We start from the raw sequence: 26,096 nt of genomic DNA, 5'->3' as shown, positions 1-26,096 counted from the left end.
TGACATTTTTGGTTAAACATTTCTTGCTATATTCTGCCACATTCTGTACTGTATTATCACCAAATCATGGATTCAATATTTTTTTTCAACTTGTATTCTTTCAGTTAGGACTGTTTTTTGTTGTTGTTGTTTTGGAACTGATCGGTCATAGGCCTCACTGATCTGAGCTTCAGTTTCTGAATGAAACAAGCACCATTTGTGGATTATTTTGGCAGCGTTCACTCAACAACTGAGGCACATCAACTCATTGATCAACTCGTCGACTAATTGAAGGGAAACAAGCTGATGAAATGATTGAATCCAAGCTTTGGTAATAAGGCCATTGATTTTTGACATGCAAATACCACAAGCGTTACATGGTGGGAAAAAAATCCTTAAAAAAGAAAAGTTGCTTATTACACATTAAGACAACAGATCACTCCTGTAGTGGATGGAAACTGCATTTTAATCACATCATAGCTTGTCAGGTAGCTTTCATCCTAGAGCTGTTTTAGTTTTTTTGTGAGATGTTCTTAAGATGGAGGAAGCTAATAAATGTCAGGAAAGCACAGCTCCTAACATTCTGATATTTAAGCAAATGTGATTCAAAGCATGTTTATAAATATTTGTGGGATATTGCACAGTGTGGAAACAAGTCTAAACCCACATTTTCCCCCACTGGACATGTGGGCAAACAAACAACAAATCCAGACAAACAGCCGAGCCACATCCTCTTTCTGATGTCATGCATCTGTAAAATGTTAAGTCATCCTACTCATTAAATATAAAAATATCACAAACTCTGTTTTACTCTTTTGACTCTTATTATTTTAATTTGGGACAATAGCTGCCGGGCAACCATCCTCAGCACCCTACCATCAAAGCGGTGACTTCTTAGACTCACATATTCTTCAGAATATGTAATAATAATAATAATAATTATAAATAATAAAAAGTTATAAACATGCCACTAACCCAAAAGGGTCTCGCCCCTATTTTGATAGCTCCGCCCCAAACATACATACGCAACCCAGGCAATGATTATGACACAGAAGCATAATCAAGCAAAAGCCAGTAGCATATATTTATTCCATGAGACAAAGCAAAACCAATGTTATTCACCTATCAAGAACAAACAAAGCAACCTCAGCATCCGATTGCAGGCTTTCTCGCTCCTTGAGTTCTCTCCAGCGCTGGAAAGCTGATCCAATGTTTACATGGGTCCTACTTCTTGCCTTATCGTAAGCCTTCTTTTGTTCTGCTGACGGTTTCCTCTTTTGTTTTTTCCATGCCATCTTTATCTTTCTGTCATCGCTTGGCTAATGTCTGTCCTATGCACTGAGCGCTATCTCCTCCCACTCATGAGTAGACACGCCCCTTACTGCTGATTGGCTACACGTTTGTTTTGGTACTCGGCCTGACTCAGTTTGAAAAATACATACCCCACTTTTAATCTTGAATATCTTGTGGCTTATGTTGCTCAATTTTCTTGCTGGCAAAATAACAGGTACATTTACCTCCAGCAAATATGACCTGATCACCTCCGTCCTTTGGTCCTCCTTTGTCAATATCACTCACCGCACGCTGTAAAGTATTAAACATTCCATCCAATTTTTAGTGTAGTAAATGCACTCACAAAGGGGTTTCAAATCTACAGGAACTTTACCATTGCCAGAACATTGTTTTGTTCTCCTGCCATTAGTTCAAGGAATCAAATTTTCACTGTTTACTTTAGTTTATAAGATTTTTGGGTGAACTCTCTCTTTAAATAACTTTAGTTTTGTCCTCTGGGTGGCAGTAACTCCTATGAAAGGCAAAGACTGGAAACACAAGCAGAAAGGTTGCTCCACTATTAAATGAATAACAACAGTATCTTCATAAATATGCATAACAGAGACATTCAGGGGGGAAACAATCTATATTTAGTGTTTTTTTTCTCCTTGAACAGCTGTGCAAAGTTTTGTTTGCATATTCTGAAATGTCATTCTAATCTCTTTAATTGTAACATGCATCATAGTGTGCTACAAACACTCCAAGTGCCGGTGTTCTGTAACCTATTTACTAGTAAAGTCATCTGAATCCGTTTGAAAACATATGAAGTTCCAGATGTTTTGCATGCTAGTCTATTAAACACTACTCTATTTGCTGGCATTATTTGCAGTTTTGGCAAGCAGATGAAAGTTGGTGGTTTTGGAGTAATTTTATGCATGCTAACAAAGCATTTGGAGAAACACTGGTGCAAATAACAACAGGTCATCTCCTGAACCTTCCATTCAAATACAAATGCTGTTTTTAATTTAACAAAAATTAAGAGTTTTTTTTTTGTATTCCCTGTTTCTCAACAGTCCCAAAAATATTATTTTATAGGCTACTAGTGAAATCTGATAAACATTAAAATGATACTTTTTTTTAAACTAGCTGTCATCACATCTCTCTTTCCTCAGTAAACACATAATCAATCTAATTCTATTTATTAGAAGCACATTTGCATCCACATCTGGATACATATTAACAATGAAGCTAAAATAGTGAGCTGTGAACACCAGCCAAGTGAGAGCTTGCACACAAGTCAAATAAGAAACAGTATAACCTTTTCATTAATTCAATTCAGTTCAGTTCAGTTCAGTTCAGTTCTTACTTTATTTATAATGCTGCTTTTGTGAGAAGAGTGGGTTTGGAAGTGTTTAACACAGGCTGCAAGGCCAAAAAGTTAATGCAATGGCCAAAAGGAACACAATCAAACTATGTAAAATGGCATTGTAAGTATTTTTCAGGCACAGTGCCATGATATTACCATGATGTTTTACCAGTGGTCAACTTTAAATACCATGGTGGCTGAATATGTTTGTAATAATTCCTGTGAGACAGCACTTTTACGTTCTTTCCCTCTTTTACTTTCTTTGTTTTTCTCATGTTTCACTTTATCGACTTTTGTTCCCGTGATCATGGATGAACAATAACAGAAAGAGAACTGATATTAAAGTGGAGCAGAAGTAAGATTGATTTTGTTATGAACTGAAAATGAACGGAAACATTATATCATCATCTTTTTCCCAAATCCGAGCTCCATGAATGGTTGCAAAATCTCCACATGGGACACAGAATTCCCCAAATTTCTTGTCCTAAATGGACCTTTCTAACTTAGTAACATGGTAAATGTGTGATTTTTTGATGTCATTGAATTTTTTCGCCATGATTGACATTGTTGACACTTGACTAATGCATAATTAATAATTTTAGATGTAATCAATTATCAATAAATCCCACATGCATAATCAGAATCAGAAGACTTGTGAGATATATGTATGTTTGTCTCATGTGGAAGGAGAATGAAAGTGCAGGTAAAGAGGACTTTTTGGAAGTCATGGCCTAGTGGTTAGAGAGTTTGACTCCTAACCCTAGGGTTATGGGTTCGAGTCTCTGACCGGCAATACCATGACTGAGGTGCCCTTGAGCAAGCCCCTGGGTGTATGTTCATGGTGTGTGTGTGTGTGCACTTTGGATGGGTTAAATGCAGAGCACGATTTCTGAATATGGGTCACCATACTTGGCTGTATGTCATGTCACTTTTTTTTCTTTTTTTTTTTAAGTCATCTGACTTACGCAGAGATAATTACATGCTGTACAAAGAATTGGTTTGTTGTTGTTGTTTTCAAATAAATTATTTCAGATTATGGTCTTAAAGCAATAGTTCACCCCAAAATTATTAAATTCTGTCATCATTTACTTACCCTAATTTGTTGCATGACTTAATTAATTTTTTATATATTTTTTGGTGGAACACAAAAGATGTTTTGAAGAATTTTTCTGCTACTAATTTATATATAAATAAATCATATAGTGACCACGACTGTCAATGTCCAATAAAACATGATTAAAGTGACTCATATGAATTGTGTGCTTTATTTCAATTCTTCTGAGGTCATAAAATAGTTTTGTGTTAAGAAATAGCCTGAAATTTAATTTATTAGTTTTTGAAAGTCTCTCATATCACATTTAAACTTAGTTTCATGCACCAAATTTGGCATTTAGATGACTTATATGGTACTTTTATAGAACTATATTATATTTTATGGTAAAACATATTTAGAAGAATTAAAGTCACACAAATGCGACAACATGCTGCGCAAATAATGACAATTATTCATTTAACACAGGTTAAATGTTTTTAACCAGGGGGCCTCATCAAACTTACAAGGGGGACACGACTATAAAAGTATTTAAATTAATAAATTATGATATCAAAATAATCTAACACTAAATTAAAATGAGGAACATGTAGTTATAACTTCTCAAATACCCAAATAAATCATGGTTAATTTAATTAATATATCAATATTCCCAGTTTATGTTAATAAAAACATTTGAAAACAAGCTTTGTCATTACAGTAGAAAGCCGAAAAAATCTTAGCCTGTGTAACTTGACTTGATTTCAAACTGAATGCTGATGTTGTTAAATAGAACAAAAATAGTGTTTCTAGGAAGATGCACTGACTTGAACTGAAAAAGTATGAAGCTGCACTTTGCATTTACAAAAGCACTAGCACAATAATATTTATCTCTCCTCTCAACAACGGGCTGACTGTTGGGGAACAGCATGTCCCTTTTTGTTCCATTAACTTAATGTGTAAATCTCCAACAACAGAAAGCACAGAAGATAAAGGTGCCTGCTGCTTCAATACCAGACATTTGTTAACAATTAGGCCAGTGCTCAAGACTGACTTACTGAAGCACACACACACCGTGTCCCACCTCCTCCTTCTCTCCTCCTTCTCCCTTCATCCATTCCCTCCCTTTCCCACACAGAAACAACCTCTCCCTTTCTCCGGCATGTTTCCTAAAGCTGCACATGGTTACTGTCCAAGGTATTATTTTCTTCTGGTTCTATAGCAAAGAAGCAGCATGTTATAGAGGGGTCTTCCTGACACACCAGCTGTGCCCACAGGGGACCTTAACAGTGGATTAGTCCGCAGATTTGGTGACTTATTTTGTGTAAACAAACCCAGTATGCTTCTTGATTGATGCTCTGGATTCTGATGAGTCATTGAAATAAATGCCAAGTTTGAATACCCGAACAGGTGAAATACATTTGGTCTCAAGTCTCCACAATCATCTTTACCTAACTAACCTGGGGTGACTTTACAGAATCAACATGAAAGGTAAGCAATGTTTCTTTTTATTGATTCCTACTGTGACTAATAAGTTATGGAAGCACTTTTAAATTACTGTGAACATGAGCATGCTGACAGCACGTATGCAAGATCCAACTCTGAAGGTCTAAAGAAAGCAGGTACCTGTTGATATTGGATGCGAGTTTGTCATTCTGTTACTCTGAAAACAGTATACAGTCCCAGCTTGACACCATTTGCTGTTGAAATTTTTAGTTGAACTCTTAGATAACCACACTGATGGGGTAGCACTTAGATGTTGTTGACAAAAAGCTGAGTTATTTTTTAAGGGAATTGGAACATGTGGATCTGCATACTTAGGATTTTTAATTTATAGCAACCATATCCAAGATTAAGGTCAATTTTTCACTCTTTTAATGCATAATCCAGAAACTCATGAAAGAGCTTGGCTCTTAATGCATACCTCATGCAGTGAGAGATGTGCGGCGAGTTATTCGTTCTTGGTGTGGGCAGCAGGTGTGGAGCCATTGCTAACAAACACACATACATTCCCTTCAGCTGTTTTCCCAGGATCTGACTAATGCATCTATTTGTAATTGGCAGATAGACTTTTCTTAATCTTGATTACATCTAATTGAAGTGCATCATAATGAAATACACTTTCACTTCATATTTGTTTATAATTGAACACAGACCTATTTAATGGTCAAAGAAAAAAAATGTGTTTTGTTACAGTCTAATGGGGGCTGTCTTAAAAAAGTTTGGCTTCAGAAAACGGGCTGTAAAACATCCAAAAACATGTACTTTCATGTAATTAGGGCAACCCATGTGTTACTGTAAACATGTTATATCTAAAGAAGGGAGTAGGGGTAAGATTTACCTACAGTTTTTAACTCCTTTATTTTCATAAACTACAATTTACAGTATGAATGTTTTCAGTTACTCTTCATTGAACTCTACAATTGAACTCTAGTGTAGAACTGCGCATACTTTTAAAAATGTGTGTAAAGCAGCTGTGCATCAACCAGAACTGCAGTGACACTTGTCTTTATTAGTTGTGTTCGGTTTTCTGTGGTTTGGAAAGACCCTGCCCTCTGCCTATGTTCCCCATCTCTTTTCAGGCATTTCTGACTGATGTTTTATACCCACTGCATACATCTGGTCACATAATACCAGTATTACTAGATGTTTTTTATACCCACAGTTTAGAGATTATGGCCACCTGGCCAATTCGTTCATCAAAGCCCCAGAAGTTCCACCTGAGAAAACCTCACTCGATGCAAGATCTGAAGGTTTAAGTGAATCATCAGATATCTTTGGCCACTGTACAAAGGTGCTGAAGAAATCAACTACAAACTTATGACATTGTGAAATTCTGAAAGGAGATATCATCTTAAACCTTGTTACCCAAAGTGTTCTCAGCTCTTGTGTTGTATTAAACATTTGCCTTCCTTTTTGTATATCTGGAAAAGAGGATGAGCTGAAGGATGCATCATAACAAATCACATATTGTGTGGAGAAAAATTAAATATGTTGACAACCACATCTTGGTGGATTAAGTGCCTCTTGTTTTACAGCTTTGGTACATCATTGTCTCCGATTGGTATTTACGTGCCACCATTGCTAGTCATATGGTTTTAGTTATTTTCACAGTGTTTCGAAGACCCAGAATGAAATTTTAGCCTTTAATGTCTGGTCAGGGCACAGGTGTTGTTTTCATAGCTGGTTGCTAACATACTGTACAACATCTGCCAGAGTGGACTGATTTACTTATATATGTATACCGGAGATAACCAATGTTTTAAGAATTTTTCCTTCTAATGCTACCTAAATTGTATGCATGCTAATGTGATACTGTCAACAATTGCTGTTGGTTTCGAGAGCAATCAGGAGACATGGCCAGATTTTGGCCTTTAAGTGTCATTTATTTGATTATATTGTTCCATAACATGTAAAGTTAAGGCTCCCTGCTTGTTCAAACCTTACATCATGTAACTCAATTTTAAAAGCACACAGATGTGACTGCCCACCCTTTATAAACATTGGCATATTTATCTTATGCTCTTAAACTTCTAGAAACTTTCCATATCCTCCAAGTCCTTGAATGACCCCGCAAGCTAATTAAATATCCTGTCTCTTTTATTAACTTTCATACTTTTTAAGTTTACTTCTGTTGACCCAGCTTTTTGAAGGCTCTTGGCTTCCTTGTAAGCGTCCAGACCAGAGTGAAGGGTCCCCTCCTTTTCCTATGTACTGTTGGCAACACTCACAAGACCCAAGGTTTGCGCCTGCTCAGAGCCACCTGTGTAGCCAGGACTGGTGAGGAAATGTAGAGTCTCTCCACTTTCTCCCCCATCAAGCTTTTGCCCCTTCTAACACTCTGGCTCAGCTAGACCTGACCTCAGCGGCTTGAGAAGTAGTTATAAACAGTTTTACCTCAGAACATGAACTTGGCAGGTCTGGCAAGCAAAGCATGGCTCCAAGACGTGCCCGGGGTTTGAAAAATACAGACCCAAATTTAAAACAAACAGAAGACGAAGCAGGTGTGAACTCCCTCCCTGATACTTGTCTTGAGGGAAGTTCTTTTAAAAGTGCTTTTTGAAAAGTAGTGTCTGATAAAGAGAAAACAGGTTGACGTTTAACAGCATTGGCAGTGATAACTGGCCTATCTCCATAAACAACTCTTTACCTTCAGGACAAATCCAGTGCACTGCAGCTGCAGGGTGTAGAAATGTTGAGTCACCATTCCTTGTTTAAAGCATGCTCCTTAACTCTTGTCCTTTCTTCTCCAGCCTGGAACACAATGCCACATTTTCATACTTCTGCTGAGAATCAAAGCCCAATTTCCAAACCAAACCCTGGCTTGTCTTCAGTAAGACCATAAGTCTCCAAATCATGGTAGATTGCAGGCTTCCATAGAAACACCCCCACATTTTCATCATCCCATGGGAAATAGCATGCTCTGTTGAATATGGATGATCTTGGAGATACAATAAAACATAATGACATTGGTACTCTTAGAACATGATCACACAGAACAATTACCTAACCGGATCATTCCTCATGATAGTGTTTTGAGACTTTTTTCTGTTATTGTTCCTTGTTCATAAAGCTCCTTCAATGTTCTGATTTTGTATATAGTCACACTTTTCCTCACTTGAAGCACTTTATACAATATTTTGGTTGAACTTCAGCAGGTACTAATCAGCTGTTTAGTTTACTGACTGTCATCATGGGTGGCTGCAATAAGAGGAGAAAAGCTTATTCCAGCTAACCCTTTGCTGACAATGCTTTTCCAGATGTTATAACAATCATCCAGTTCTATTTGTGAAGATTTTCCCACCCAAAGCATGTTGTGTACCCGGTGTACCGTCTCGTTGATGTTGCAGGGAAAAAATAATTGGCCAAAAATGCTATTATTTAATTTAATTACTTAAAATATGTACTTTGTAAATATGTATGCATTGACATGAAATAAAAATATGAAATTATATTGAATAAAATAAATAAAACCTACTTTATTTAAATAAATAAAGACAATTTAGTATGGCATTAAAACAAATGAAACTGGGCTCTTAAACTGAAAAGAGCCTTAGTAAGGGCCCTTTTTGGTATATGTTAAGAGCATCTCTGACAAGCAAAATATTCCCAGGAAATAAATCCTCCTAAAGATCCAATCAAATTTAGTAAAAACTCTTCCCTCACCAATTTTGTGTAATTGTGCTACTATATCGCTCTTTCCAGCAGTGACCTCATCTAATACGAATCAGTCCAAGTTGATTGGATTTTGTGTTATGGTGCTAGCAAGCAGGTCTTATATTTAAATTCTCTTATGATTTATGTTTCTTGTGATAAAGTGAGAGTGTGGGTCTCACTCCCCAGGTAAAGTTAATGTTTCAATCTATTGACCTTAATTTGTGAACACATACATCAACCCTGCTGCTTTTTTCCTCTTTTACAGATTACAGCTATAATGGCTATGAGAACCAGCTTTTTAACGGTATGTGGAGTCTTTTTCTTTGTTCAGTTTTAATTGAGCCCTTTTGATATAGACTTATAAGACCAAATATGTGTTTAATCCCTGCAGTTGATCTAGATGTCCTTTTATAATCTCCTGCAATTAAAGTCTGAGACCTGACATGTTGAAAATATGATGGTACAATGTTTTTGTTCTGTGCAGGAGGTAGATGATGAGTCTCAAGGGGAACTGTGTTTGATTAGCCAATACAATGAACGATGTTATAAATTGTAAAGTCCTGACTCTTCATATTTTGTGCGATCTCTCTTTGTAGAGGAGGACTTAACTGGAGAAGAAGAGGAAATTCCTCCCTTGAGAGGTTAGAAAAATTCATCTTTCTTAAAGTTTATTGCTATCCTTATTAACGAGGCATCACTGAGTACAAAAGATGGAGTTTGAAAAATAGAGTTTTACGGTAAACTGGATTTCTAGATAAATATCTGTCTAAATTTGAAAACTGTGCCTGAAAATGGACTGACTTTAAAGTGTTTTTTACTGTGTTTATATGTCAACATTTACCCACCACTGTTTTTTGAGTGATTATTGTACATCTGTTTTAAATGTTCAGTTCTTGGCAAATGTTCAGTGTTTAGAAAAGCTTTATTTACAGAATTTGTGAGCTGAGTTTAATTATTAGTCACATAGTCTATTTTTTCAGGCACTGCTGTACAAATATTTGAATGTTAACAGCCTTTTTAATGTATATTCTGGGATCAAGTTTTAATTTTTTTTACATAAGAGTTAGGGTATAATGGCTAATTTATGATCAAGCTCATATCTGGAGTGAATACCAGGTTTCTTTATGACAAATGAGAGTGTGTATGTGTGTCCACAGGAAGAGCTAGAGGAGGATGTATGAAATGTCAGCAGACACATTCTCTTCAGCTAGCTGTCAAAATGCTCTATGGCTTTTTAGCTTTGCTTATCATTGCAGTGGCTGTCTTGGCATCCCTTGGTAAGTTTTCTAACAACCATGTTAGCAACATGTTTTTTTCACCTTTCATTCTTTAAAGTGATGCCAAAGTGAACAAAGCTATAAGGTAGATATAAATGCTTGATCTTGAATCAGCAAACGGCATTTTTCACATGACAAGACACTGCTGGGGGGAGTCAGTTATGGGCCAGAGAAAGGAATGTAGGGCACCCCAATTTTCATCCTGCAAACACATGTGGGTTGCAACATGTGGGTTTTGATTCAGCATAACGCTCAAAGTCAACAATTTCCAGATTTAGTAGTTAGAAGTAAGCCAAAACCTTGCCCACACAATAAATCTCACATCATATGTGATGTTGGATGCCAAATCTGAATAATTCGCCCCACTTACAACAAAAGTCATTAGTGAAAGAACTGCAAATCCATATAGTTCACCACAACAACACAACCCAAGTTTCAGATGCAATGGAGTTTCAACAAGAACTTCTTGAACATTTTTTAGTGGCAGGAAGTGATGCTACCATGTTAGCCAACAACCTAGTTAAACTGTAGCAAAACAAATCAAGAAGAATGTTGTTTGGTTCGATGAAATATATATGATGACAAGATGATGGTTTCATTTAAAGAAAAAACAGGTCTAACTACTAAATATTTCATAATGATGCCACATACACATCTGTTTCATATTGCTGTAACTCCTCAGAAATGTTGTTGTATAACAAGCAGTAATGTGTGTAATATGAATACTGTTATGTTAAGGAATTTGATGTAGGAAGTAATCTGAAGTTTGCACAAGACAAGCTGATCAAGTAACACAAGTATTTTTTTTAAATACAGCAGGTGAAATGCATGCATACAGCTGAAATATACAGAACATTACAACCACAAATGAGGTTCCATTACAATTTACCAGTCCCCATAGTCCAAGATTAAGTATTGGTGTGTAAAGAAAGTTTCTGAAAAGATTTCCAAACACATTTATTCTCTGAGAAAACAGAGATCACTTAAGATGCATTCACCGTTCCAACAATATTATGCACATATTTCACATTTCTGCTTAGAATTAGAAATTTGTATCAAACATTTATTATTTATTTTGTTTATTTGTTTGTTTCACATCACCTCAATTTCTAAAATAATGGTTTTAATATCAATAAATTTGTCATGTCAGTTTTCAGGAGAGTCGACAACTTATCTAAAGAAGAAACATTTAGCAACAAACAGATTTCCAAGGTCCAAGAGAGTATAAAAGGTAAGAATTCTTATTTCACAATACATGCATTTTTGGAATTGGTATGTATCATAAAATCTACAGCGGTGTTATTTCAATACGATTTATATACTATTATACTTAAAGGCAACAATTCACAAAAGTATCTAATATATGTATAAGCTTTATTTATTTTATTAGTTTTAATTATAGTTAAAACACTGATCTTCAACAGGAAAATGAAAATACAAAAAGAACTTTAAAATGTGGTCACTGAACCCCTCAGAGAGTAAAACCCCATGAAGAATTATTTATTACAGAAATGGTGGCCTACAAAACAGCTGTGCACACAGAGTGCTTAGTCTGTTAAAACAAAACTGCATTTTCATGCAATTTACAGTGTATTTTGTGTTAGTTGGACAAGGGATTCACTGTTGGGTGGTTGTATTGCAGATATCAGCGCTGTAAATAACAATTCCAACTGCTTAGATGTTGCACAATACCAAGAGGAGATTGCCAGACTGAAGAAAGAATATGAGGATATCCACAGGATGCTACTCAGTCAAGAGCAGAAGTTGGACCAGGCTACCCAATCCCAGCAAAGTCTCACACAATCCAGCAACAGAATGACTAGAGACCTCCAGTCCTTCGGAATTTTCATCAAGCGTATAAACCAGTCTCTGGGTCAGTACCTGGATCAAGTAACTGGCTGGCAGGTTGTCATCAATGAAACAGATCAAGGGATGAAAACCTTTGTTGAGGATCAATATGATTTGAAGGCCACAATGAAACAAATCAACACTACTGTTGCCCTTAGTGCATTGTGGATAGGTGCACTTCAAAGAAAGGCAGAGGAGGAAACCTTGGTGCTTCAAAAAATAACATCAGATTGGCAGAACTACAGCAGAGTTTTAAGTGCCCTGAAGTCCAATGCCAGTATAACTACACAGACTGTGAGGGCTATTCAAAATAGTGTCTCTGCCACCCACCAGCGTATTAGTATGAGTTCAGAGATGGTTCATGACCTCACTTTGCAAGTCATTAACCTACAGATGCAACTGGACAATGTCTCATCTTACACTGATGAACATGAGGAGAACATGAATGACCACCAATACCATGCCAAGTACTACGAGAACCGGACCAGGGAACGCTTTGTGACTTTGGATGCAAGAATAAAGTCCATTGAAATGGAGATTGACACGCTCTCTTCCAGCTTCAAAGGAACTGTCAGCCATGTCCAGAGCATGTACCAATACATCAACCAAGAGAGTTCCTCTTGCCAATCCAGATTGAACAGTCACACAGAAGATTTGCAGAACATTAACAACACAGTCTTGCTTCTTCTTCACCTAGCTGACACTCTGAGAATGCAGTACATGATGATGAATGTACGCCTCGATGCTGATGTGAGGAACCTATCCATGGTGATTGAGGAGATGAAGCTGGTAGACATCAGTCATGCAAAGCTGATTCAGAACGTCACTATTCTGAAAGGTTGTGGTCTACCTTTAGTGCAGAGTTCCTCAAATTCAGCCTTGTAGGGTCACTGAACTGCAGAGTATTACTCCAGCCCTAACCAATTCTGAAGAGCATGATTAACTTAGGGTTGGGGGCTAACCTCTGCTGGACAGTGGTCCTCTAGGACTGGATTTGAAGACCTCTGTTGTAGAGTCTATAAAAATAGGTTCATACATGTTCTTTATGTCTCTAAGTGTTTTTTTCTGGATTCTTTATAGGTGTGTCTGGTCCACCAGGTCCAAAGGGAAACAGGGGAGAATCAGGAGGCAAAGGACCTGTAGGTGTAACAGGACCGAAAGGAGACAGGGGACTTGCAGGAAATCGTGGATCTCAAGGAGTTAAGGGTGCTATGGGAATTAAGGGTGATCAAGGGGTGCAAGGACCTTCTGGCATTAAAGGTGGTCCAGGACTTAAAGGAGAAAAAGGGTCTTTAGGGCCACCAGGGTTTCGTGGTGAAAAGGGACAAAAGGGTGATATGGGGGCTTCTGGGAAGGATGGAATTCCTGGCCCCAGAGGAGTGGCAGGTATCCGAGGGGAAGCTGGACTCCCAGGGGTGCATGGACTTCCAGGACCAGTAGGAGTACAAGGACCTGTGGGACCACAGGGGCCACGTGGAATACCTGGACCACCAGGGGAGCCTTCTCAGAGTTCATGAGCAGATAGACATAAACCTTAAAAATGATAATGCACTGACTGCCTTTCTGGACAGAGTAATGGTGGTAGTAAACGTTGACTTAGAGATGTCTCTCTAAACAAGACAATGGTGGGGACTCTTTGGAATCTTAGAGGCCCACATATACATTCCTCAAACATTGGATCTTGCAACAACAATACACTTTGTAAAGGCTTTCAACACTCTTTGGATAGACCTCAAGCACAATTCTATACAGTATACTGAGCCACTTCTCAAAGATTTTATGTTAAGAGTGGTTACAGAGCCAGGCTGCTATGCAACCATAGATCATACTAGGTACCAACCAATAGACTCAATCTTTAGCCAGCGTTAGCATATAAACACAGATAGCCATAGGACTAATGAGACTCTGCTTTATTGCTTTTATGAAGTTTATTTAGTAGTGCTGCATTTGCCTCATAATCACAGAACATTCAGAGCTGGTACTCTAAAACATGATTTTCATTACGAGTTCAAGTAAACCAAATATTTCCACTCATTAAAGGTACCATAGGTACAAGTTTATGAAACACTGTGCGAAAAGTTCAAATGAACACATTTTACAATTGCTGACTTTGCATGAAATTGCAAAACCAAGGCAATGAGCCGTGTGAACTGTACAGACAAATGTATTAATTGACTGGCAATGTACAACATTAAGTTTTAATGTTCATATTTGTTTGATTTCCCAATTTGTAAATATAGAATTTTAACAGTTATAATTTTATGTTAATAATGGGATTTTGAGGAGGACTTCATGAGTTGGCATACAATTTATTCTCTTTGCACACCAATAAAGGGTTATACAAATGTAAAAAAGAGGGGGCCAAGTTCACTAACCAAATATTTTCCATTTTCATTAATACTTTTGTCATTTCATAGTGAAATCATGAAACAAATGTATACAATATGGTTAGCTATCTACCCAGCAAGGACAAAATGTTTTATAACATTTCACATTGCATTTCAGTTGTTGCTACATGTTACTGTAAAATGTACAAAACTTGCCATTTTAAGATTTGAATTGTCAAATTACTGTCTGGCTGTTTAATTACTGAATATATATATATATATATATATATATATATATATATATTAAGTGGCAAGTACTAAACTGCAATTTTGGAAATGTAGAATACATAATAGTTAGGTTTCTCTTCAAGTAAATGCACAATGTCAATGTAATATGTTTTCACTACAAAAAAAAATATCATAGCGAACTGCGTCATTTGTATTATTTTATTATTAAAGTGGATGGTTGATTGTGATTTCACTTTTTTTAAGGTTAGTTAGTTTGTAATGTTGCTGTTTGAGCATAAACAATATCTGCAAAGTTGCTGCAATGAAAGTTCAATGCAAACGGAGATTGTCAGTTTAATGCCTACAAAAACGGCTGGTAAGGGACTACAATGAGCTTCTTCCGGGTCCATTACATCTCAAACCCAGATAAACCCTGCCTCCGGGAACACACAACAACAAAGGGGGTGAGGCCATGTTGTTCTGCTTTAGAGAAGATCGGTGTGGAAGAAATATAAATTATGTGGAAAAAAAAAAATTGAAGAATGAACACATGTTAGACTGCACCCCATAAACACAATCAAGCCTAGAGAAAAAAGAAAAACAGTAAACCACCCCTTTGAAACAACTGGCTGGGAGATTTTTTCATCATTCAAACGATCAAAATCAAGTGCCAAGGTGAGATAAGATCTACTTGATCAAGAACCAATTTAGTGACAACTAATTCTAGTCTGTTACAGTATGTTTCATCTCTCGATGTTCTGTACATAAAGGCAATGAGTTTTTTTAACACAGCTAGTGTTAAATTGTCTTATTGCATCATGAAAGTAAGTTCCAATCAGGAAACAAAGTATTAACATTAGAGAGGACAACTGACATTTGAATGTCCCTGTGATGTAATTCCCTTTTCCCTTTTGTTTCTTTAAGAAATCTGTTTACTCTTCAATCGCTTTATTTCTTTCTCAGATTCATTATTGTACAAACTTATCCTCAGCCTTCATCTCCAGGATTCTGTTTATGATATAATCTGCATTTTTGGTCTAGAAAATGTGGATAGATACCAAACAATTTTTCTAAGGAAATTGATTCCTTGTTGGAATGAAAACTTAATAGTCATGTGGGAGCCAGCTGAATCGATAAACCCCAACAGCCAAACCTTTCAAGCTTTCTAATGAGTTTCAGTGGAACTTGATTTTGGTTGCCTGTGTGTTGTTAGGTGACTAGCTTTTGCAAGTATTAAATAGGAGAGAGATGCCTACCCACAACATTAGGACCCTGCTATGAATTTAGGTAAGTGTATATGATGTCAAACTCTTGGGCTTTTTGCATTTAAGTTAAGAATTATAAATAACAAATAATAATAACATAGCTTGATTGATTGAAGAAATGTGAGTGATGATTGCTACACATTGACATGATGCTGTATGGTTTTAGACACCGATACCAGCTTCTAAGTTCACTCTAAAAAATGCTGGCTTGTTTCAACCCAACTTTTGGTCAATTATTTTTACATTAAATTTTGAACCCAAAAGTTGGATTAGTCCATATTTGACCCAAAGTTGGGTTAAAACAGCCCACCATTTTTTAGAGTGCAAAGGTCAATTGAATGGCAACCCTAGCAGAAGTTTGCATTCTTTGGTTTCAGCTTGAAACTGTATGTATACACAGTGCTAGTACTGTGCATACTCTCCCATATTTGCATGTGGAAGAATGAAACTTAATGAAACACCAAGTGTAGTATGACCACCCAAACACTAGGAAATAGCGTGCAGATTGTGTTGCCCATTCATGAGCATTTAATGCCTGGTTGCTTTCTTGTGTCCTTAGGCCCCGAGTGTCTGCAGCTGGCCTGGAAGTTTAGGCCATCCTCTATAATGGTCTATGACACCTCAAGGAAATTTCCTGTTGCCAAAGAAAACATGATGACCTCAAGAACAGGTCAGAGATTCTCATTAAACCAAAACGTAATTCTTCAGTGGTTAACACCTCATTATGCTAACTTTCCAAACGGCGCATACTTACACCATCAATCAAAGCTGCTGAATGTAATAAGCCAGGCAAAGTAATAATGTTCAGAAACAGACTAAGCCAAATTAATTTTAGCCCAATGTATCATTAATAACTCACATTAATGTGTGCTGTCCCAGTGTCAGACTCTGATCTGCTGACACAACGACAGAATTCATGGGCCATGAGAAAAATCTGTCGCTCACCTTTTCTGTCAAAAAGAGCGCTGCTGTCCTACAATGTATGAAAACAATGTACAGTAGATACTTATTTCTTATGCTTTAAGTTTGGAATTTTAAAAATGAAAAGCTAGAGGGTGTCATGTTTTCCCTTTCCTGAATAACATATGACTTGCCAGAGTAAACTGTGCCAGATGTTAAGCCACGGGCTGAGGCCAGTTTTTTATTTCTTCCAAGCGGAATTCATTTCTCACAAGCATTATCTCACTTAGATATTTAATAAAATGTCTGCCAGAGCAAAGGTTATGTTAAAGGGAGAAATACACTAGACTAGTAAAGATTTTGTGCTCAAAGCTCTAAAACACATTTTTTGACTTGTGACTTTATTGCATGGATGTTGACTGAATTTGTCTTTGATATTTCTAATGGTGTGCTGTTAGGCCAAGGTTAGGTTACGATTTAAACATAACAAAACATAACGATAAAATAAATAAATAAATAAATAAATAAAAAAATCTATTGTAAAGGCTCTACAAATAGATTATGTTAAAAAGTCTAGACAGCCGTCAGACTGTGTTGAAGTCACAGCTATTTTTAAACCATTACTCCAATGTGCAATTTAAACACGGTTGTTGTGATGGCAAATCTGAATAGTTTATATGGAATATAAAAAAATAAGCAAGCTTCTGAACATTTGCTTTTAAATTGACAATGTTTTAATCTACTCTTCAAAAGTTGAATGATAATATATATGCATATATATATATATATATATATATATATATATATATATATATATATATATATATATATATATATATATATATATATATATATATGTATGTATATATAAAGAGAAAAATATTAATTTATTTAGTATATATATATATATATACATATATATATATATATATATATATATACATATATATACATATATATACATATATACATATATATACATATATATATACATATATATATATATATATATATATATATATATATATGTATATATTGTGTCTCAGTGAAAGGTCATTTTGGAAAAGTGACAACCTGAACAAAACCAGGACCTCTTGACAGACCTGTTCAGTGTCTATAGTGGCCATAAAATAATAATCACAGTGGATGAAATTTGAGAAGGAGACATTTGAGATGTTGCATTATTGTCGAGTTCCAAAAACCGTGGAATGAATGTAGGGTTTGGGTGAGATAATGACAAAAATACAGGTGAAAAGTTGTCAGTCAGTCCATAAATTGGCCTCAGTAATTAGACACTAAACAACTCGCTCACCCAGACAACACCACAAAAGTAGCATTGGAGAGGAAGGTAGTTTTACGTTGTATTCTTCTTATAAAGGTCCAAAAAGCCTTGCATGTGAGGGAGATAGCAAATAATAAATAGATTGTCTCACTCAGACATCGCCACATATGATAATGTCTGATTAAAACCAATGAACTAATTTTCATAAACTTGATGAGTGTTTGGCATGATTCTGCTTTAATATGTAGAAAGGTAACGTAAATGGTGCATGGTGATGGTGCCAACATGTTCACCATCACCATGCAACATGTGCCAACTCAAAATAAATACATAAATAAATTGTCATCTAATTTCTGAAGTCCACTACAAGCCACTGATTAGCTTGATACTTGAGATAGGTTTTCTTTCTTTGTTTGGTTCTCTTAAATAAGATGATCTAAATAATTGAATTGAAATAGCTGCAGAAATTGTTGAAATCAGACCAAATAAAACATGAACATTATTTGGATTTCATTATACAGACACACTCAGAGACTCCTTATTAAAACCATATGGAGGAGGAAATGCTTCTCTCCAAACAAACGGCATCAGTTTGGAGCCTTGGCAGAGGGAACGGTGTGATGCTTTGCATAAAAAAAAAAAAAACTCTGGTATGTCAGTAAACAAGGGTGGGTTGGGTTTCATAAAAAAAAATATAATAATTCTCCTGGAAATGGCGGTTAAAACCTGAGTTCAGTTGAAGTGCAGATAAAGGGCTTAACATCAAACTCTAATAATATGGAGTTATTCCAGATCTCTGTTCACAGAAAGATTATGTGTGTCTATTTAAAGTATTTAAGATATGCATCTATATATGGCTACAGTTACTTGACTTGACCGTTGCTCCTTACAGGTGGTCTTAAAGGGTCTGTAATTTTCTGACCTGGTTTGGGATTACAAATCTGCAATCTGCAAAGCGTCTTTGAAGTTTTTGCAGCAACAGCTTCATTATTTTTAGATGAAAAGCCTTCCAAAGAAATCATTGATTTATTGGATAAAGAAAGTCGTAATATTTAACATTTTTGAATAAAGTCCCCAAGAGCCCACTTATCATGTCGTTTTCTTCAATCAGTGGTCTTGGAAAGTCAGAGTTTTTTGTTTTTTGTTTGAAATAATTTGTGGAGTGCATGCATGAGGAAAGCCAAAGGATGTTCATCTTCCAGCCATTCACTCCAAGAGACTTTGTATAGAAGCAAGAAAGAATTTTCCAATGTAATACTCTGTATTTTGTATTACAGATTATACACACAGCATAATTTTTATTAAAAAGTTAAACTGAAAATGCACATCATTATGTTAGTATCTGTTTTTTTCACCCTATACTTTTTTTAATGACAAGCACTAATTCCACATGTTTGTGGAAATCTTGTACCTTGCATTACAAAAAAAAAGTGAAGTTTTTTTTAATAATTATAATGAAATGTATTCTTTGCTGAAGAGGTTTTGTGTAATCAGTCCGTTGCTCATGTTATCCAAAATGGTTTCTAAAGTCAGAAACTTGAAGCATGTTTTTGCTATAAACTGTTGGTTTTATCCCTTAATAATCCATTTGAATGCTATTTCCACCACAAAATAAAGAAATAAAAAGGGTGACTTTCTACCTTACAATTCAGTTTTTTTTCTTGCAATTCTGACATTACAGAATTTCGGTTTTACATGCAATTCAGATTTTTTTCCCTGTGAATTCTGAATTTACATCTCACAAATCTATTTCTGTCAAATAATAAATAAACAGAAAAGGTAATATGCAACTTTTTATACATTTTTGAATTTTTTTTTTATTGCAATTGTAAGTTTATCTTTCACTATTCTGGCTTTCTTCTCAGAACTGCAAATTATATCTCGCAATTCTGACCTTTTGCTTAACCCCCCCCCCCCCAAAAAAAAAAAAGATCTGTTATGATTTACTCATCACAATGTTTCCAGAAATACTGAAAAAAAACCTACAAATTGTAGAAACGTAATTTTCTGTAAAGTTGCTTTGTAATGATTTGTATTGTAAAAAGCGCTATACAAATAAACTTGAATTGAATTTAATTGAAAAATGTTGAATGGTAATTATACACTTTTATACACTGAAAATTGTATTTACAAAAAATACAATCAAAGTACAATTGAAGTCAGTGGGAGTCAGCATTCTACAAAATCTCTTCTTTTGTGTTCTAAATTAAGAAGAAAGTCATACAGGTTTGGAATATGAGGGCAAGTAAGTGATGACAGAATTGTCATTTTAGCTCGACCTATCCCTTTAATGTGTTTTGTCTAGTGTCCCTAAGAATATTGTATCATCTGTTTTCCGTTATGCTAATATCTCTAACTCTATTATGTATGTTCCCCTAGAAGTGTCTTGACATTACAACCTTCCTCCAGCTTAGCAGTGGTTTTATGCTACAGATTTATCATCAGTTTTTAACTGTTATGCTCAATTGTTTGGTTTCTAAGTAATCTAATACATTAAGCTCAAGTACTTTTCTTCTGCCAATCAGATTTTGCTCTGAAATGGCACTGCAAAACATGACAACATCCTCGTTATGGGGAATATACCCCAGCTGTTTCCCTTTACATGCTACTTTAACGTGCCATGTGAGAGTTGAAAATAAAATGAAAGCAACGTCATCTCTGCTCTGCTTTGGCTGTGGCACAATGCATGTGTCTAAAAATATTTTTACCACTCCTTTACCTCTCCATATGGTTTTTGAAAGATTTTGGGTGCGTCCAAAATGTTCACTTCATACAACGATTGTAATATTATTTTCCACTGCCCTGTCTTGCTGCAGAGGACCCGCAGCTGTAGTAACAGCCCCTGACGTCCTTCCCAAATGTAGGGGCGCCATCTGGACCCTGTTAGCTCTACTTGCCAGTCAAGTCCTCTTCCTCCCAGAGGGCTCCTCATAGGCAACCGCAGATGAACAACTCAGCATAAATGCCAAGACCCTCCTCTTCGTCCCACGCCATGCCGCAATGTTTCTCTAATTGTGCTTGGAGGAGGCTGCCTCTGCTTATATGCTCATTTATAAAAACGCCCACACTGTCTCCATGCAGTCTCATGTGTAGCATTGTTTGCATTTATTGTAATTGGATGGAATGACAACTCTAGGCATGCCAAATGTGATGCAGGGCTCTGTTCTGCATGATGTTTATGTTAGTTCACATGTAGGTTTGTTTGTCTTTCCAATTGTTTACCTCTAGGTTGGTCTGTTGGTCTGTAGGTAATAATTGTGACGTCAATTGTTTTTCTGGTTATTCTATGCTCAGTAATCAAATAAATAAAAAAAGTATTTAAATACATAAATCAGAATAAACAAACAAAAAAATAATTGGGCATGCAATATTTATTTTCATTTTTTGTATTTATCAATTTTTTTATTAAGTTTTGTGTGCAAATACTTTTGCACTGCAATTAAATAGTGAGGAAGGAGATCATAGTTAATATAATTTCTGTTCTAAGCATTGTAGTGCATTGTATTGTTGAATGACATGCAGTGAGTCCTGTTATACATTTATTCATTTACATATGAATTTTGGCAGATTCTTTTATCTAAAGCACCTTTCTTTGCATCTGAGCACTGCACAATGTATACTGCACATTTTGGTAAATGTCTTACATGAGGCTATGTGACAGCAGTTCTAAGGCACTCTGTACAAAGAACTTAAAATGCATGGAGGCAGGCATGATTTCCAAACTCTGACATCCAAATCTGACATCCAAATTGACTATTGTTTCCATAATTATGAGGAACGATTTGATAGGTTTTCTATGCTCACCCTGAAATAAGAACACTTTATAAGCAATGTGGTTAAATGGGCAAAACAATAAAAATACAGACTGTACTGAGTCATTATACAATACAAAACAGGCCATTTTCCCCTGTGCTATTTGACAGGGTTCATGGAGTGAGACACTGAACCAGTTCCTGAGATGAAATGGCATTTAAACTATAGGCCACAATAACGAAACTTTATTTCACAATAGATAAAAATAAACAAGCTTGTTTGGACAAAAAGAGGATGACTTCCAGACCACAAAGATTACACTGACGCCTCCCTCTGACAGCCCCTCAACCGCAGCCTCATTCTGGGCCTGAAATCTTCTCCAGACTCCTAAAGTGTTTTGTTTTAAGTGTTATCGAGAAAGCAGGGGACTGTATGTACAAAGTGCTTGATTTGCATTTGCCAGTGATTTTGAACGACTCAAGAGGCAGATCTAAACTCATGAACTCTTTTGTGCACCGTCTTGAGAGAGGAGACTTTCACCATATGCGGTGTTTATAATTATAATGTAATGTATTACTGATATCCTTTGCTGTTGGGCTCCATGGTTCCTCCTGGGCTTGTATTCAAAGATCCGGAATCATATGGCCGAGTGAATTTCAGAGCATTATGACAGCGCCAATAGTTTTTTGGACTGATGTTGAGCATCACATGACCTTGATTTAATGGCTCCCTCTGGTGCAATCCACACACATTCTCCAGCTTTCCGCCCATGCCTGACCTGTTCTGTGTATTCCCTACAAAAATGTCTCTGAAGAAGGAATTTTTGCTTAGCTCTACTTAGGATTGTTGAACTTCTGAACTGACTGTGCTGTGGAAATGCTGTTCTAACTTGTTGATATGAGCGTTGAATTACAAATAACAATACATATACGTAACATATCCATACCCCTATGGAAAACAAAGTACACTTTAAAAAGAGTTACTTTAAAAGAATCCAAGTGTGTAAAATAACACTGGTTTCTAGCTGGTTGATATGTTTTCTAATGTATTCTGATGCAATAAACATTTTTACAAACAATATACATCGAAATTATTTTATTAATATAGGGAAATATTTGTGCTTAATTGATATTAATTATACATTTGAATGGCCATTACTGGAGAAAGATGCTGTAGTTACAACCATTTTTTCGTACTATAAGTCACACTTTTTTTCGTTGTTTGCCTGGTCCTGCAACTTAAAGTCAGGTGTGACTTATTTATCAAAATTAATTTGACATGAACCGAGAGAAATGAACCAAGACAAATGAACCAATAGAAAACATTACCGTCTCCAGTCGCGAGAGGGCGCTCTATGCTGCTCAGTGCTCCTGTAGTCTACACTGAAGACATAGAGCGCCCTCTCGCGGCTGGAGATGGTAATGTTTACTCTTGGTTCTAAATGTGACTTAGTTCACATATCGCGCCTAAAAAGCGTGGAAAGCGCTAGGCGCGCCGTTTTCTCCTTCTTTCCAAAGCGCTCAGGCAGAAGTGCTTCTGAGACGTCTGCCTTTGCTAAGCAACCATGACTTGCTCTCTCCATGAACGCGGAAATTTCAGCAAAGGATAAATTGATTTGCAGCACTAAAAAACGCTCGCAGTAGCTCTGCTACTAAATTTATTTCAAAATGGCAATCCATATACAGTTATGATCAGCTGTTCCTTCATCTTGGCTGAGTTTTCAACGTTGTTACGCATGTCGCGCGCCTACATTGGAAATAACCAGAGCCATATATGGATCTGGAAATAACGAACTTGTGTGTGCAAAAGACGCGATATGTGAACGGCCAATCCAGTGCGACTTATATATATCCTCATCATGACGTATTTTTTGACGGATTTATAGTCCGAGAACTATGGTAACCATGCTAACCAGCCATACCCGGGTGACTTCAGATTAATCAGTCACATCTCTAAAAAAAAATGATGATGACAACAAGCAGGTTGTGTACACTGAAGGGTCACACACCAGACAAGCAGCTGCTATTGAGATGAATATTCCTTTGACGTCCTTCTCACAACTCCCTTCTCTACCAGCTGGTAAACAACACAAACCAGTTTGAACCAGCTAATAATAATAATAATTTAGCTGGATTTTCTAGCAGTGCTTTCAAAATAAAAGCAAGGTGAGATAAGGGTTTGACTGGAAATCTGCTGCCGGTGTAAGCTTTGTGTGTGTGCCAGAGGAATTTGTGTTGTCAGCTGGATGGGTTGAGCAGATCAGTAGGTCACATCTCTGTTGGTCTTGTCTAATCACTGTGTCAGGGGCCTCTGGAGTGAATCAGCAGCATGCAGTATGTTTCTGATAAGTCAAGCACAAATGAAACCTCCAACTGTACCCATGGGGTGTGATCATGTGTTATGAAGAATGAAGCGAGATGCTCTCCACTGGGTTCTAACCCAACAAATGAGGGAAGAAATCGTCTCTGGTTAAAATATAAAGTTGTAATTTCTGTAGTTATTGCACATATGATTGAAAATGGTTGTAGGTATTATGCAAAGATATTAAAGAAGAGCTAAAACTGATGTGGCTTGTTCACAAAGTAATCTCAGATTTGTTTTTGTTGAACTGTAGAATGCATATTTATATGTCCCCCCATGTAGAATTCATAATAGCTAAATGATGTCATAATTAAATTGTTAAAATCCGAAAGTGAGGGTTAGATTTAGAGATAGAGCATATAAAATATTATTAGATCAGTATGAAAAATAATAGAAGGTGGACAATGAAAATAATTGTTTTTTTTTTTCTTGTTGTTTTAAAATGTATACTCCTTTTTTTCATATGACATCAGCCAAACTTGACCTTTGGATAGTTTTTAGGTTTAAGGAAAATAGTAAAATTAGTCAGCTATTACTGTAATATTATTTCAAAACATTATTTAAAAAAAAAAAAAAATTAACAATTGAAAAGTCTTTACTGTCACTTTTAATGCACCCTTGCTGAATAAAATATTAAGTCTTTTTTTTTTTTAAAGAAAGTGATACCACATATACAATGCAATGACGAAAAGGCCTGAACATACTGAAATGATTTCTCCACTTTATTTACAAATTAAGTTAGCACTTCATAATCATGACCCTTTGACTGTTTCTGTTGTTTTTCCCAGCGGTTCAGAAAGCAGCACATTATCTCATTGTTTGAGGTCTTCTCATTTCCCGACAGTGCGGGAACTGTTCAATCAGCCCCATGTGTCCTCCACATTGCCTCACATCACAGTGGCTTGTCTCCAGGCCTGTTCTTCTCTGCACCCACTTTATGACCTTGTTTGCTTTTGTTAAATGCTCCAGCTGGCCCGGCCAGTTCGGGAGACCACAGAGGAACAACCCTTTACATTTTGTGCAGCGGTCCACTCTTCTCACTGCTTTCCTGCCTCTTTATACCCGTTCTGTCAGTGTGAGTGTGTGTGTGTGGTCCATGACAGCAGTTTTGGCCGCAGTGTGTGTTAATGGCCAGTGAAGATGTGAAGTATAGCTGACAGGGTCTGGTTTGTGCCCCACAGCTGCATCTAGAGAGACTTTTTGTTCTAAACATGAGGTTAATGGAGCAGACAGGTTATGTGTGGCAGTGCCCCAGCCACCCAGTGGAGGTCTAAGCTGTGACTGCAGACGATTGGTTTGTTAAGGTTTAAGGAAGTTTTCTCTGTTTTGTTGATGCTAACTTCAGCCATGGAACAGTAATATGTATGTGTCCAAAAAAAGGGTTTTTGCATCAGTGCCTAAGAAGAACCATTTTCGATTGGTGTTAAAGAAACTTTCAGTAAACAATTCTTTAAAGAACCATCTTAATCCACTATAAAGAACCATTTCTACTATTTTTATTATATTTCCATGGATGTTTACATTTCTTCGTTGAATCATATGCCAGTAATGAACCTTTATTTTTAAGGGTGTATGCAATTGAGTCTTTTTGAAATAATAAATTCTGGCATAGTGATTTAAATTTAAGTAAATTTGTAGAAATTAAAACGTAATGTTTCTAAGTGTAAGGTTGCACAATCACAAATCAGGGTTTCAAGTATTCAGACCTTTAGAATATCACATTTTTGTAAGTGTTGGTTAAGTTGCAAATAGATGCCAAAAAATACATTTTTTTAAGGGTGTAGTGACATGGATCCTTGCTGCTTCTGAAAAGGTTTCATGGAAAATTATCTTTTTTTTAAATCACTGGCATAAGGGAAATGAATCAGGACATATGCAAGCCAGACTCAAGCAGCTCTGACAAACAATTTTGAATGGTGTGCTATTATTGAATTAATCTGTTATTCTGAATAATTTTCAGTGTATTTACTTAGAATTTATGTGTCGCGGGTGTGACAGAATGATTTAATCATTCAGACAATGCAACTCCAAGTTTAAATCCAATTTGCTTT

General features: G+C 36.3%; 1 protein-coding gene across 2 annotated transcripts; it reads left to right on the top strand.

Moving 5' to 3' along the window:
* The first annotated feature begins 4,753 nt into the window (after positions 1 to 4,753).
* LOC113051026 (scavenger receptor class A member 3-like) lies at positions 4,754 to 14,513 on the top strand. 2 transcript variants are annotated; one of them, XM_026214620.1, is made up of 8 exons: positions 4,754 to 4,844; positions 5,058 to 5,138; positions 9,070 to 9,108; positions 9,401 to 9,445; positions 9,962 to 10,081; positions 11,232 to 11,312; positions 11,724 to 12,767; positions 13,010 to 14,513. In XM_026214620.1, exons 2-8 carry the CDS (start codon positions 5,132 to 5,134, stop codon positions 13,444 to 13,446), a joined length of 1,773 nt encoding a protein of 590 aa, XP_026070405.1. In that variant the 5' UTR covers positions 4,754 to 4,844; positions 5,058 to 5,131; the 3' UTR covers positions 13,447 to 14,513. The 2 variants fall into 2 exon arrangements, with proteins under 2 accessions (XP_026070405.1, XP_026070404.1); XM_026214619.1 differs by having other exon boundaries at positions 4,763 to 5,138.
* Positions 14,514 to 26,096: the final 11,583 nt, after the last annotated feature.

Source organism: Carassius auratus, chromosome 31 (genome assembly GCF_003368295.1).
Source record: "Carassius auratus strain Wakin chromosome 31, ASM336829v1, whole genome shotgun sequence".
Lineage (NCBI taxonomy): Eukaryota > Metazoa > Chordata > Actinopteri > Cypriniformes > Cyprinidae > Carassius > Carassius auratus.
Note: the sequence above shows the minus strand (reverse complement) of the source record. Positions and strands in the feature narration are given on the sequence as shown.